This window comes from Paroedura picta, chromosome 3, assembly GCF_049243985.1.
Source record: "Paroedura picta isolate Pp20150507F chromosome 3, Ppicta_v3.0, whole genome shotgun sequence".
NCBI classification, from domain to species: Eukaryota; Metazoa; Chordata; class Lepidosauria; order Squamata; family Gekkonidae; genus Paroedura; species Paroedura picta.
Window position 1 is genome coordinate 82,036,714 of NC_135371.1, and position 15,733 is coordinate 82,052,446.

The following is a 15,733-nucleotide window of genomic DNA, read 5'->3' on the forward strand; positions in this document are numbered from 1 at the left end:
ATTGAGTCTGCCAGGAAAACGCTGGAGGGCGTCACCCCAAGGGTCAGACATGACTCGGTGCTTGCACAGGGGATACCTTTACCTTTACCATCACAGTATTTCATCTATAGTATGAAAGTGTTTAGGATTGGCTTTTGTCAGAGGCAAAAGATGTTTTTGCTTAGCAGATTTGCTGGAGTCAGAAAAGCGTTTCTGGGGCAGGCAGAATTCAAAAGCCAGGCATATTTCTTTTAAAATCGGGCATACTGTTAGCCAGTTCCTTAAGTACCACGCTTTCCCCTTCCCCTGACAATCCTCAAACAGACCCGTCAGGGGCATGTGCACAACGATACGGATTGTAGAATTACGCAGAAATAAACCCGAAAATGTTCGGTGTTGCTGACTGTCATATAGGGTAGGTTTACTTTGATGCTGTTAACCCACGCTGTCTGCAAATGAACTGTTTTATGTTCATTTTTGAAATTTTACATTGCATACTAGAGCTCGGCCGCTGTTCTTTCAGGTGGGGAAGGAGCTCCGCCCTTCACTCCGTCACAGCGAAGTCACCCTAACTATACTGCAAACGATTCATGCGGGTACAAAGCTGCCATCTTTGAGCAGGGCAGAAGTATTGCCTTCAGTCCCCATGTTTAGGTCTGGCACCCGAAACTTAGACAGCGCCAACTGCGCAGGAGTGGCACGCATTAATAATGACGGATAAGAAGACCACTGTTTTATGCTGAAAGGCAAAGCCATGCGAATAGGTACGGATGTTTGGCTGGCTCGGGATCTCGTTGCTCGTCCGCAGGCATGGCCATCACCGCCATCTTTAGAGAGGGCTTTTGTGGCTCCCGGCGCCATCTTTGGAAGGGTCGCGTCTTTTTTTTTACCCCGTTGCTGATCCCTCCCATTTCTGTCCCTCGAGCTCTGCTTCAAATTTCAAGCCGCTTGAGATCGGCCGGTGACGAAACTAAACATTAGCCTCACGTGGAGAACGTGACCTTCCCCCCAGAAGAACCGCTTCCGGGTGAAGCGAGGCGACCTTCGGCCCCGTGACGCCGACCTCTTCCTTTCCGGTGCTGGTCGCTGCCTGCAGGGACGCTCCAGTAAGTGGCGGGGGAGCCTCCATCTGTCTCCATCCTCGCCCACCGGCCTCCCTCCGGGCGCTCCCCGGGCCCCGATGGCGAGAGAGGGGGCGGGAGGGGGCGGCGGGGGCCCTGGGGGCAACAAGCGATGCAAACGGGCCTTACTTCGGCCGCGACTTACCGATTGGCCACTTCCCCTCCCTGCATCTTCCTGGAGAGGCCAACCGTGATCGGGGGGGGGGGGGGGTATGGCCTCATGCAATGTGAATAAACAAAAATATAAAGATATATAAGGAGACAGTGGCCTCAGCTTGTGACGGAGCTTGCTGCCCACTAGGCTCGCTTGGCCTTTTGTGGTAAGGGAGTGCTTGGAGGAGTTGAGAAGGGAACCGCTTTATTTGGCTCGTTGGGTACGAAGAATCATAACGCTTCGGCCCGAGAAAGTAATCTCTCCCCCCCCCCCCAAAAAAAAAGATTAATCTGGTAGGATTTTTTTATGTCACTTCTTTTTAAAAGTTGTGCACATGGTGGAGTCTGTTGCATGTGTAAGGCTAGGCGCTGCATGTAAGGGGGGAGTCAAAACTCCTTGGGAGGCAGCAGAGTGTAAGTAGCTTGTGTGCAAATTTACAGCCCTCATCACAGAACTTCAGTTTATGTCTCCAGATTCCTAAGAATTCTGCACTTGACAAAAAAGAGAAATAATTATTTTATTTCTGTTGCCATTTGTATGCTGCCAAAGGGGGCTTAGAGTGAACACAACAATCATATCAAACAACACATAAAGTAATATAAGTTTGTTGTGCAACTAGATACTTTTTTTCAGAAAACAGTTAATATGTTTTCACTTTATCCCATGCAGCTATATGGGCAAAAGGAGTGTAGTGTGTTGCATTTCACATCAAATATTAGATTTCAGGTTGTTTAGATGTCATTCCCATTCTGGTCTTTGTAGATCCTGACTTTAATCTTTCTTATTTTTTGCAGTTTAGAACTCAGTGAGTAGGTAGTCTAATGTGCTAAATAGATAAGGAGCAAATGTGCTGTGAAATCTGTGTTGCTCTTAATGCATAAACTCCTAAACCTCTCTACATGGCTGTTAATTGGTGTCTGTGTCAGGCCACTATAGTCAATGCAGGGATCCATTCAGCCCCTTCACATTTTGGAGAACCAGGCTTCTTTAAAAAAAAAAAAACCTCCTCCTTGTTTCCTTGGGTTATAAAGCATAAGGTAAAGGTAAAGGTATCCCCTGTGCAAGCACCGAGTCATGTCTGACCCTTGGGGTGACGCCCTCTAGCGTTTTCATGGCAGACTCAATACGGGGTGGTTTGCCAGTGCCTTCCCCAGTCATTACCGTTTACCCCCCAGCAAGCTGGGTACTCATTTTACCGACCTCGGAAGGATGGAAGGCTGAGTCAACCTTGAGCCGGCTGCTGGGATTGAACTCCCAACCTCATGGGCAGACAGATTCAGACAGCATGTCGCTGCCTTACCACTCTGCGCCACAAGAGGCTCTTTATAAAGCATAGGGTGGTGGTATAAAGTCTTTGAGGTGGCTCTCATGATATAAGCTTCACGAAGAGCAAGAACACTGTTGCAGGAGTTGTATAAAAACAATGATTTAAAAGGTAAATTAGTTAAATAATACTTCAGCAGCAAACATCTAAAGTCACAGGAGAAGCCTGGCTCTTGAATTTAAGCTAGTTTCAAGTTGTAATTTAAATTCTCTTGAACTCTTGAGGTTACAAACTGGTTTTCATTGCCTAGTGGCCATGTTGGATTCTAACTTACACCTGCACCAGTCTGCCCCTTCCCAAGAATCAGACTGTTCATCACCAAAGACAGGAGTCACAACTGGATGCTCTGTCCTTTCCCACAGATAGGGTTAAACTGCTCTACCATGTTTCCAGGGAGAGCTACCCTTTAAAATGCATACTGTCTTGCTGAGGCAGACCCAAACAAGACAATACAAATTGGTACAGTCCTGTTGAAGAAACCCAGGTTTTGCTTGTTGACTAGTCTTGTGGAGGTGCTCCTGTGTGTTGAACTTAAAATATATTACATATATGCCATAATCAAGGGTAGGACTTTTCCAAGTTACACAGTGAGCAAATATCATTTATTATCTTCCCTCAAGAGTACTAGTTCCGGCATATTAGTGGGTGCTTCAGAGGAAGGCATGGGTTTGTTTCTTGACTTCTGGGCAGGCTGAGCATGAATTCAGTATCTTAATTAATGTGGCAAATTGTGGTTAATGAATCTATCATCTGCATATTTTGCTTACCCATGTTTTTAACAAATACTGTACAATGAAGAAGCAAATGCAAAATGCAAATCTGGTCTTTGGCAGAGACCTCTGAAGGAAGGCTAGAATGTTCTCTGTGCAGGTAATATTAAATATAAAACTACCTGAATCATGATTTTCTCATTCTGTCTGACAAGGAAAAAGCTGAGATGATTTAATTCTGGATAGTGGGTAAAGAAGGGTACAGGTTGCTGGCAATATGAGTGATGCATGAAAAAAGTGGACGATTCCAAAATTGTAACAAGGGAGAGACAGAATCTGTCCAGTGACTTAATTAAGTATAAGAAGATAAAAAGTCTCTTATCTCATTTATTTAGACTTTGACTCTGCCAAAACGGTCTCTAAATTCATTTGTTTTCCGTTTTCAGTCTGGCTTTCGTCAGTGGCAATGAATCCTACATAAACAAATGTCCTTATTAGTATAACATATAACAAATAACAAATAATAATTGGAAATATACAAAAATATCCATACCCCCACATAGTTGAATTAAATACGTGATTTTTTATAACCAACTCTGGGTAACCTCTGTCTTAAAGCATTTTCTAGACTGTTGCATGCCTGTTCACAAGTAGTAGTTTTATAATTGATCCGTTTATTGTCCATAAGGCAAATTGTTTTTTAAATGGAGAGGGTAGAAGCTATCATAATGTAAGAGTGTACTTCGATCTGTAGGTTTTTTATAAGTGGATGCTAGTAATCTGCCTTCCTCATTAATTGTTATTAGAGTATCCAAAAATGGAATTTGCACTTTATAGTGGTCACCTGTAAACTTGATTGATGGGTGCATGGAATTTGCCCAGACAAGGAAATCCTTGACTAATTCTTCCCTCAAAAAACCCATAAAAATATCATCCAAAAATTGTGCGTAAAAAAATATGCACGCAGCGAATGGATTTACTTCTTGATTGTATAACCATTGGTTTTCAATGTCTATCATAAACAAATTTGCGATGGTAGGGGCCACGGCTAATCCCACACCATGAATCTGCAAATAAAGCTTATCTTGAAATTCAAAACAGTTATTCTCAAAAACAATATCCATTAAGTCTAAAAGAAAATGAGAAGGTGGTGATTTAAACTTTCTACTCTCTAGCAAGAGCCTCTTGTGGCGCAGTGGTAAGGCAGCAGAAATGTCGTCTGAAAGCTCTGCCCATGAGGCTGGGAGTTCAATCCCAGCAGCCGGCTCAAGGTTGACTCAGCCTTCCATCTTTCCGAGGTCGGTAAAATGAGTACCCAGCTTGCTGGTGGGTAAACGGTCATGACTGGGGAAGGCACTGGCAAGGCCACCCTGTATTGAGTCTGCCATGAAAACGCTAGAGGGCGTCACCCCAAGGGTCAGACATGACTCGGTGCTTGCACAGGGGATACCTTTACCTATACTCTCTAGCAAATTTTGAACTGACATCCTAGCTTCATCTAAAGGTATGTTGGTATTGAGGGCTGTAACATCCATTGTGAGTAAAATGGAATCTTTTGGCACAACACATTCCTCAATGAGGTTTATGAAATAAGTAGTATCTTTAATAAGTAGTATCTTTAATTAGTTGGAAAATTAGTTTGTATGTGATAATCCAAAAATTTTGAAATTGGTTCTAAAAATGAATTGCATTGAGAAACTATAGGTCTGCCTGTAGGAGGCAATATGAGTGAGACAGGTTAAAAAGGGATTTCTCATCTCCAGGTGCTTGTACATTCCCTTTCTGAACTGCAGAGAAAGAATTCTTGCTTCCTTAAGCAGCTGCAAATCTACCCCTTGTAGCTGCTTTCAAAGTGGTTGCTATGCAGCTATATTCAGCCTGAATTATTTACTTCCATCAGCATGGTATGCTGCTTCTCAGATCACTTTAATTTCATGTAATACATTTTAAGTTGCTGTTTTTGATGCTCTGTATAAGCTAGGCCTATTGGAACCTTAAGAGATGAAAAAATGGGGGGAAGGGCATAAGCTTTTGAGAGTCAAAGCTCCTTTTGTCAGGCTCTCGAAAGGTTGTACCCCAAAGGTCTTGTTGGCCTCTATAGAGCTACTGGACTGGAATCTAGCTGTTCTCCTGCAGTCTAACATAGCTACCCTCTGAAAATATCTGTACAACCTTTTCTTTTCACAGAAATGGCACCTCGTAAGGGTAAGGAAAAGAAGGAAGAACAGGTGATCAGCTTGGGACCACAGGTTGCTGAAGGGGAGAATGTGTTTGGAGTCTGCCACATTTTTGCTTCCTTCAATGACACCTTTGTCCATGTGACTGACCTGTCTGGCAAGTGAGTAGCAGATGCTGCTGAAGTCCTCAAATGATGTTTAAAAATGGAAAATATTTGTATGTTCAGGATGTAGGGTAAGCCTGTCTACATATATTTCTGTGACTACCTCATATGTGCTTGCTTTCTTGGCTCTTCCAGGCCAAATAAGGTTCTACCTTGAATAGATAGTAGGTGGATATGGGGTTTTGGAGGAAATAGGGCTTTCTGACATGATTCTTATAGTAGCCTGCATAGTTTGTGACTCAAAGGGCAGCTGATCAGCCATTTAAACCTCTTGCTCCGGTTACATTCCAGAGACCACCTGTAGTGGAGATTGACAAGCACCTTGGTCAGTCACAGATAGTACAATCTTGCTTTATAGCATTTGACAATCTTTGCCACCTCAGACCTAAATATACCTTGTTAGGCTGCTTGAATACTGCTTGCCACAGTACATAACACAGCATTAATATCATGGAGAGACTCTGGATATTGTAAAGAAACTCAGACGCGGCTGCAGCCTCCTTGTTAAGCATCCACTAAGTGTCCCAGGCACTCTAGATGGTGGGAAGATGCTAGCTTCAAACATATTATGGTAACATATAGGGAGCTTTCCTGGGAGATTCAGATGGCTCATTGATGTGGTAGCTGTAGCCGAACCATAGTCACTATTCAATGAGAGCAGCCAATAAGTTTTTGAAATGGGTATCTGTCTTCTGTAAACAGTTTGGCAAGGAAAACAACTACAGTTCATGCAGTAATAGTGTACTTTGTGTTTTCTGTGGAAACAAGACTAAGCATGGATTCCTTCACCAATGGATTGATTGCTTCTGTCTTCTTAGGGAAACCATCTGTCGAGTAACCGGTGGCATGAAAGTCAAGGCTGACAGAGATGAGTCTTCTCCTTACGCTGCTATGTTGGCTGCACAGGATGTGGCTCAGAGATGTAAAGAGCTGGGCATCACTGCTCTTCACATTAAGCTGCGGGCTACAGGTGGAAATAGGTATGCATCTCTTTTGTATACATATAATACTCAACAGAAAACTGACCCAAAGTGCACACCAACGGTTCCTACATTTTGTAGATATTTTAAAGGCAGCCAGTGGTTGTCTCAAATAGACTTCAGTATATAGGTGTATTGTTTTGCACTCTTGAGAAAGTGCTCGAGAGTGCTCAAAGAACTTTCCAGAGAACTTGTATAACCCTTGTCCATCATCTTCGGGACCTCCTTAAGGACTGGAGATGTCCCGGAGGACTGGAAGAGAGCAAACGTTATTCTGATCTTCAAAAAAGGGAGGAAGGATGACCCAGGAAACTATAGACCAGTGAGTCTGACCTCTGTTGCGGGGAAGATAATGGAGCAGATATTAAAGGAAGTGATCTGCAAACATCTGGAGGACAATTTGGTGATCCAAGGAAGTCAGCATGGATTTGTCTCCAACAGGTCCTGTCAGACCAACCTGGTTTCCTTTTTTGACCAAGTAACAGGTTTGCTGGATCGTGGAAATTTGGTTGATGTCGTTTACTTGGATTTTAGTAAAGCTTTTGATAAGGTTCCCCATGATGTTCTGATGGATAAGTTGAAGGACTGCAATCTGGATTTTCAGATAGGTGGATAGGGAATTGGTTAGAGAACCACACTCAAAGAGTTGTTGTTAATGGTGTTTCATCAGACTGGAGAGAGGTGAGTAGCGGGGTACCTCAGGGCTCGCTGCTCGGCCCGGTACTTTTTAACATGTTTATTAATGAGCTAGATGAGGGGGTGGAGGGACTACTCATCAAGTTTGCAGATGACACCAAATTGGGAGGATTGGCAAATACTCTGGAAGATAGAGACAGAGTTCACCGAGATCTGAACACAATGGAAAAATGGGCAAATGAGAACAAGATGCAATTTAATAAAGATAAGTGTAAAGTTCTGCATATGTGTCAGAAAAATGAAAAGCATGCCTACTGGATGGGGGATACGCTTCTAGGTAACACTGTGTGTGAACGAGACCTTGGGGTACTTGTGGATTGTAAACTAAACATAAGCAGGCAGTGTGATGCAGCGGTAAAATAGGCAAATGCCATTTTGGGCTGTATCAACAGGGGCATCACATCAAAATCACAAGATGTCATAGCCCCATTGTATACGGCACTGGTCAGACCACACCTGGAGTACTGTGTGCAGTTCTGGAGGCCTCACTTCAAGAAGGACGTAGATAAAATTGAAAGGGCACAGAGGAGAGCGACGAAGATGATGTGGGACCAAGGGACCAAGCCCTATGAAGATAGGTTGAGGGACTTGGGAATGTTCAGCCTGGAGAAAAGGAGGTTGAGGGGGGACATGATAGCCCTCTTTAAGTATTTGAAAGGTTGTCAACGATATAGGCTAGATATCAGGAAAAAAATTTTCACAGTCAGTAGTTCAGCAGTGGAATAGGCTGCCTAAGGAGGTGGTGAACTCCCCCTCACTGGCAGTCTTCAAGCAAAGGTTGGATACACACTTTTCTTGGATGCTTTAGGATGCTTAGGGCTGATCCTGCGTTGAGCAGGGGGTTGGACTAGATGGCCTGTATGGCCCCTTCCAACTCTATGATTCTATGAAATTAGAGCTTCTAAAGCCTTTTGTGGAATTACTGTGTAGCATGATGCCTGAAAATCTCAGCTAGTGAGGAAAATAGTCTTTCACAGAGGGTAACAGTTCTTTTTAGTCCAGTGCTTTAACTGCTGCAGTTGAGCAAGGCTGAGACCAGTACCCCATGCTCCCACTCCATAACTGCCTAGACAGAGACAGTAGCCAACCTTCCTTCCTCCCCTTCCCAAAACCATCTCCCGCATAATGGTGGTTTTCGTCATTGTTGATCCCCTGAAGGATCGACTGGTAATCTTCAGAGGCCCCCACCATGAGCCCTTGGGGAAGGGCAGCATATAAATCCTTATCCATGGTTCCTCTTAATATTTGTGAAACCGGCCAGGAGGTGGAGTGTGTTCACGGTGTCCAAGTTGGAATAGGGCCAATCAGGCTGTGGCCAGCTTTGCTGGTCACACCACTTGGCGCTCCTGCCCTTGCCGTCCACTTGCCCCTTATCTCGTATACACCGCAAACACAGGATGACATATGATGGTGCCACCGGCCACCAGCCTGCCAACTGCTCCCTGGGACTCTGCAAGGTGACAGGGAGGGAGGGGGGAATGGCCGCCACCTCCCCCTGCTCCCAAAGCCCTGCCGCTGCCTCTGCGCCACTCCACAGGGCTCTAGAGTGAGGGGGAAATGGCCACTGCCTGCTCCCGCTCCGCGCCTGCCTCTGCAGCACTCCACGGAGCTCTCAAGTGTTGCAGGAATGGAGGGCGGAATGTCTGCTGCCTCCCCCTCTCAAAGCCCCGCTCCTGCCTCTGTGCCACCATGCGGGGCTCTACAGAGGGCCAGAGATGGAGCAGGGAATGGACGCTTCCTTCCCCCAACATCCCGTGGCCATCTGTGCGATCTTTGCACTGCCTCCGCTGTGGAGGGGGGGGGGGCTAGAGCCTGTTGTATTTGACATACAACAGGCTTATCTGCTAGCTGGATAAATAAATCTGAGACTACACTGGTAACAACCTGAGAATAGATATTTTTAAATAATTCTAGAATCTTCCCTGGGCATTTATCTCTGTAGGTTGTAACAAGGAACAGCTGGATTTCACAGGAGGTTGGTAAATGCTAATCTGGTCCATGTATTCTGTATCTTGCAGAACAAAAACTCCTGGACCTGGAGCACAGTCTGCCCTCAGGGCTCTGGCTCGATCTGGCATGAAGATTGGGCGCATTGGTGAGTCATCTATTGGGAATGGATTTTTAAATCTGGCAAATAAATTCAGTGGCCCATGTGGGTTCAAAAAGGGGACCTTGAGAGCCAGCATGGTGTAATGGTTATGAGTGGCAGACTCTAATCTGGACAACCGGGTTTGATTCTCCCCTCCTTCACATGCAGCCAGCTGGGTGACCCTGGGCAAGTCATAGTTCTTATAGAGCTTTTCTTGCAGAACAGTTCTTTTAGGGGTCTCTCTGTCCCACCTATCTCACAGAGTATCTGTTGTGAGGAGAGGAAGGAAAAAGTGTTAGTAAGCTGCTTAAGTACTCCTTTGTGTAATGAAAAGCAGGGTATAAAAAAAGCTCTTCTGTGCTTAACTGTATTTCCATAACACTAATAATGCACCTCTAAGAATCTTGTTGGCACACATACTCTAGGCTCTTCCTGGTATTTGTGATTAAGTGGAATGAAGTTCCTGAAGTTGCTGCTGCAGCATCTTTCACATCCTCAGTTGTCAAAGCTAAAATGGAGAAGTAGCATAAGCCACATTCACTTAATGTCAAGGTTATAAATGCCAACTTCTGTATTTTTAAAAACTATTTGCCCATTGACTTCTGGGGCTTCATGACTGATTGTTGGCATTGTGTGTACTAAACTTGAATCTGAACGTGAAATGTTTCCTCTCCCTCCTCAGAGGATGTGACCCCCATCCCATCGGACAGCACCCGCAGAAAGGGCGGTCGCCGTGGTCGTCGTCTGTAAACAGTAGCTGATCTTTCATCATTAAAGCTTTCAGATATACCTTTGTTCTCCTGTGTTCTTTCATACTAGTTAATGTGTTTTGATGTTCCATGCTATTACTTGCCTGAAAACCATTCTCTGGTGAGTGTTTCCTCTGTGCCAGTAGCTCCCACATGCATTTCTGTTTTGTCACTTTTCAAGTTGTTTTTTCTGTGAAGTTGTTTCACACTAAAGACAAAAATGCCTTGATACAGGCTGAGGATGCTGTTTATAATAGTGTGGTATTGAAGAGGGAAAGATAATGGTGGAAAATAGATGTAGATGTGGAAAGTACCAAAATCTCTTATGATCTTACAAATAGCTTCTGGACCTCAGAATTAGGGAGGTTAATGCCCAGCTCTAACACTGTGTCCTTAAGCCTGGGATTGTCCAGCAGGGTCCACATATTTCAGAGGTCCCAAATACAAGTAATATTCTGAATATTTGCCCCTTTGCACGTATTTATATTTATATTTATACGTGCCCCTTTGCACATATTTATATTAATCAATTTCTGGTGAAGTTTGCTTTGGAAATTTACATTACAGTCATACAAATTTAGTAATGAAATGGGTACACACCATCGGTTGCGGGTGATCAGTAGGTTTAAGGCTATTGGTTCTGAAAGATGGCTTTGCCTAGGAAAAACTTAAAAGATAACTGAGATTTGGATGAGGACGTTCTTTGATCTTCATTAGAACTTTTTTTGGGGGAGGGGGTCATCATCTAGATGTAATACCGCTTTGTAAGAAGCAATATCCATGTGGCAGGTGTCATCCTTAAAATGCAGTTGGGTGCACTAAGCCATACCAGTGTTAATCTTACTCAGAGCTCACTTGTGTGCTAATTCTGCATGAATATGGGCTGGTGAATTTGCTTATTCTACTTTTAAAACATTGGAGTTTGTATCATCAGTCTTGCTGTCTAGATCCAGACTTGAATAAGAGGTTGCTACTTTGATACCACAACCAAAGTAGCTTTTTCTCAGTTTTTTTAAAAATTAAAATCAACTGGCCTGTTAGAGGCAGCAGGTATCTTGGATTGCACTTAGCTTTGGCGTACTTCTCTGTGCAGTTAATACGATACAGTACAATATTTAATAATACAGACTTGGCTACTCTGAATTCCAGAAGCTCCTTTGAAACTTTCTTGTTTTGTTAATGTAGTTTTAATGGTGGGCTAGTTGGTGGCTGCAGAATTATCGTGGGATCTCCCTGGCCTTTGAAAAAATGAGAGATGGAGTGTAACTCGAGTCTGGTTTTGTATTCAGGTTTGATTGCAGTATGCGAAAGGGAAAAGCATCTCTGGTGGCTCATTTCCCCCACACACAAACATATCTGTTGAGACTGACATCCGATACATAATAGTCATTTGTATTCAGTTATTTTTGTGGGAAAGGCTTTTGTGAAATAAAAGTTCCTTTCTTGTTTTCGGTTGTGTTTTTGTGTGGAGGCAAAGTTCCCTGTTGAGAAAATGGTGGTCATGTGCTGGTCAGTGAGAAACTAGCTACTTCCTGATGCTGTTACTAGGTAGAAGATACTGCAAAAACCCCCAAAACAAACAGTTTAATAGATCTGGAGGCATTTTATAGCATAGGTAATATAGATAAAGTAAAACAGCTGGGTTCTACCATTTATTGACCCTTCTTTTCAGTCCCCTAATTCAGTTTTTTTACTTGTAAGAAAACATATTTTAATAACATCAGGTCTGATAATTAAGAAGAACAGAAATGACTGACACCTCTTGAGACTAATGTGGAGCCAACAGCGCCAAAGAGGAAAAGAAATGCCCTGGGTGCTAAGACTTCCAGGAATTTGATTCAGATGGAAAGCTGTGTTGGACTGAACCAGCAGAATAAAGTTTGAGTAAAGATACCAATGGACTCAAACTTGGTTTTCCTGTAATAAAATCTGTTAGAATTAAAATATTGAATTAAATAGAATTAAAATAGAATTAAAATATTGTTCAATGCACCATTATTCCTATTTCAGTCTATAATTTGTCTACCTTACCTGATATGAGCCTCTTGTGGCGCAGAGTGGTAAGGCAGCCATCTGAAAGTTTTGCCCATGAGGCTGGGAGTTCAATCCCAGCAGCCGGCTCAAGGTTGACTCAGCCTTCCATCCTTCCGAGGTCGGTAAAATGAGTACCCAGCTTGCTGGGGGGTAACGACTGGGGAAGGCACTGGCAAACCACCCCGTATTAAGTCTGCCATGAAAATGCTGGAGGGTGTCACCCCAAAGGTAAGACATGACTCAGTGCTTGCACAGGGGATACCTTTACCTTTTACCTTACCTTGGAAGCAGTGACAGAATTCATTTCCCTGGCCTCCATGATCACTGCAGATGGGGACTGCAGCAAAGAAATTAAAAGACGCTCTTGGGGAGGAAAGCTATGGCAAATCTAGACAGCATCCTAAAAAGCAGAGACATCACCCTGCCAACAAAAGTGCGTTTAGTCAAGGCTATGGTATTACCAGTTGCAATGTATGGCTGTGAAAGTTGGACCATAAGGAAGGCCGAGCGTCAAAGAATTGAGGCTTTTGAACTCTGGTGCTGGAGAAGACTCTTGCGAGTCCCTTGGACTGCAAGGCGAACAAACCGGCCAGTACTAGAGGAGATCAGCCCTGACTGCTCCTTAGAAGGCCAGTTCCTGAAGATGGAACTCAAATACTTTGGCCACCTCATGAGAAGGAAGGACTCCCTGGAGAAGAGCCTAATGCTGGGAGTGATCGAGAGCAGAAGAAGAAGGGGACGACAGAGAATGAGGTGGCAGGATGGAGTCACTGAAGCACTGAAAAAGTTCTCAACGCTGCCATTCATGTTGAACCTCTTAATATCCTTTGAAAGGGGGAGATTGGTAAACTATTTTGTGATCATATATTTTAGAAGAAGGTGGTAAAGAGTTGGTTTTTATACCCCACTTTTCACTACTCGAAGGAGTCTCAATTGCTTTCCCTTCCTCTCCCCACAGCAGACAACCTGTCAGGTAAGTGGGCCTGAGAGTTGGCTGCATATGGAGGAGTTGAGAATCAAACCCAGCTGCCCAGATTAGAGGCCATCACACTTAACCACTATAGTTTTATATAACTGCTGATATATCTCAATCTCATATTTCTGACACCCTTGCAGGTTTTATAATGGATCATTAATGGCAGATAAACAAATTCAATTGCACTTATAAAAATTTGGGGAACCAAGATAACCGAATCCTACCCATTTATTTGGAAGAAAAACACATTTAGAAATGTTTTAAATAAATAAATGCATATATTCAGATATTATTTTACTCTCAGGAGAATGCTCCCGTGATTGATTTTTGCTAAGTATACTGAATTTTAAATTAGTCTACAGAGATGTCTTGCTGATTGACTGTACTTTTTCTGCACTTGTTCTATAAAGTTTGAATAATTTTGATTTAGTTCTGTTCTACTCCATCCATGTGATGAGTTCTGTTCAGTTGGGGGCAGGGTGGAAGCAGAGTGTAGCTAGGGACTTTTCAGACTTCCCTGCTGGAAACAGTCAAAATATAAGCAATGAGGAAACCATGATCATGTTCCAGCCAAAGAAAAATTAGCCATTTCCTGACGCTGGCAGTCACCAAGCAAACATCTATGAAACCAGGCTAAAGCAGCAATTCTTCATTTTGTAAACATAGCTGAGAGTGTTGCAGATACAGCACAACTGTTTTGTTGGCTGTTCTTTCCATGGCGTGTTCTGTTAATATAGGCCATAATTCAATTATAGATGGTTAAATAAAGATGATTCCTTTCTTGTTTCTCCTGTAAGATCAATCAGCAGGTCTGTGAATCCTTTGTAAAAACCATTATTTCCCAGGAACTGGTCAAGCAGTGTGAATTATACAAATTGAGCCAATGTATTCATAGTTTCTTATTTTAGAGTTGCTAGCCCTCCAGGTGTCCTTTAGAGCAGTGGTCCCCAACCTTTTTATCACCGGGGACCACTCAACGCTTGACAATTTTACTGAGGCCTGGTGGAGGGGGGGTTGTTTACTCCTCTACTCTCAACCACTGCCCTAACGCTCTCTGATCGCTATGGTAATGTTTAAACATCCCTTCAAACTAAGATACAGACACACCACAACAATGAACATAAGGAACATTTTATTTTCATGGAAATTTTAACTCATGACAATGGCAAATCAATGGGAACCCTGAGCTTGTTTCTCTGCAACGAGATGGTCCCATCTGGGAGTGATGGGAGACAATGACACCCGAAGTGTGTTGTAAAGGGCCAGGGGGGATGAAGTAAAGGGCCGGGGGCGGGGGGAGAAGGAGTCCTTCAGGGCCCACCTCCAATTAGTCGAAGGACTACATGTGGTCCGCGGCCCACAGGTTGGGGATTGCTAGTTTAGAGCAGTGGTCCAGAACCTTTTTCAGGCTGCGGACCGGTGGGGAGGAGGGTGATCTGGGTGGTGTGCATGCGCGGCAGCAGATCCGTACATGCATGCTTGCACCAATGTGCAGCCACAAATGTGCATGTGTGGCCACAACGCGCATACACGACACTTTCGCGCATGTGTGCGACTGCCGCACATGCACATTTGCGGCCACGCATGGCACAAACACGCATGCCTGGAACTGCCGCGCATGCACGTTTGTGCCGGCGGCCGCGCTTCCCTCTCTCCTTTCCCTCCCACAAAAAGAAGCTTGCCGGGCCGCAAGCTAATTGGCCTCTTTGGCAGCTGATTTGCTTGCGGCCTGGGAAGTTTCTCACTGCGGGGGGGGGGCGGGGAGAGGGAGCTGCAGCCCGGTGGTTGGGGACCACTGCTTTAGAGGTTTCCCAGAATTACAACTTATCTCTAGACAACAGGGGTCAGTTCCTCTGGAGAAAATAGCTAATTTGGACCGTTTCTTTATGCCCTGTTGCGGTCCCTTCCATCTCCAAATCCTGTCCTCCACCCCCAAATCTCCAGGAATTTCCCCACTCCAGAGTTGGCAACCTTACATATTTTGTATTTGGATATTGCCAGCTATGGGGATGGGATGAGGAGTTATACAGGCCACCCCCCTCTCCTTTGCCTTTGAATCCTGCAAATCTCTTTTCAGACAGCCTCGCACAGCTTTTGACAGTTTATACAGCAGTGTTTTTATTCCCACCATTAGTTTGATCAGCTTTCAACTTCTACCACATTCTTCAACATGTGGCTGTCTGAAATTCAGACATTAAGTTCTCTCTTGGGCTCATGCGTTTACTCTGGGGTGTTTCCTCAGGGTAGTATCACATATAAGCATTCCAGGATATGGGTTTGGTGGTGGTCATCCAGTAAATTTTAGTAGCAAAGTGATTAATAAAAGTTATATGCTTTGTGTAGTGGTTAGGAGTGTGGACTTCTAATCTGGTGAGCCAAGTTTGATTCCCTGCTCCCCTGCATGCAGCCAGCTGGGTGACCTTGGGCTCGCCACAGCACTGATAAAGCTGTTCTGACGAAGCAGACTCCTTTGGGTAGAGAAAAGCAGCATATAAGAACCAACCTCCTCCTCCTTCTTCCAAATACATTATTTTCAGGCATCTCAAGCAGATCTCACTTTTTATAAACAACCATTTTACT

General features: G+C 44.1%; 1 protein-coding gene across 1 annotated transcript; it reads left to right on the forward strand.

Annotated features, from left to right (window-relative positions):
* Positions 1 to 871: 871 nt before the first annotated feature.
* On the forward strand, positions 872 to 10,183 carry RPS14 (ribosomal protein S14). Its single transcript, XM_077326573.1, has 5 exons — positions 872 to 1,085; positions 5,476 to 5,626; positions 6,448 to 6,609; positions 9,324 to 9,400; positions 10,077 to 10,183. The coding sequence occupies exons 2-5, from the start codon at positions 5,478 to 5,480 to the stop codon at positions 10,142 to 10,144; spliced, it is 456 nt and encodes a 151-aa protein (XP_077182688.1). The 5' UTR covers positions 872 to 1,085; positions 5,476 to 5,477; the 3' UTR covers positions 10,145 to 10,183.
* The last annotated feature ends 5,550 nt before the right edge of the window (positions 10,184 to 15,733 follow it).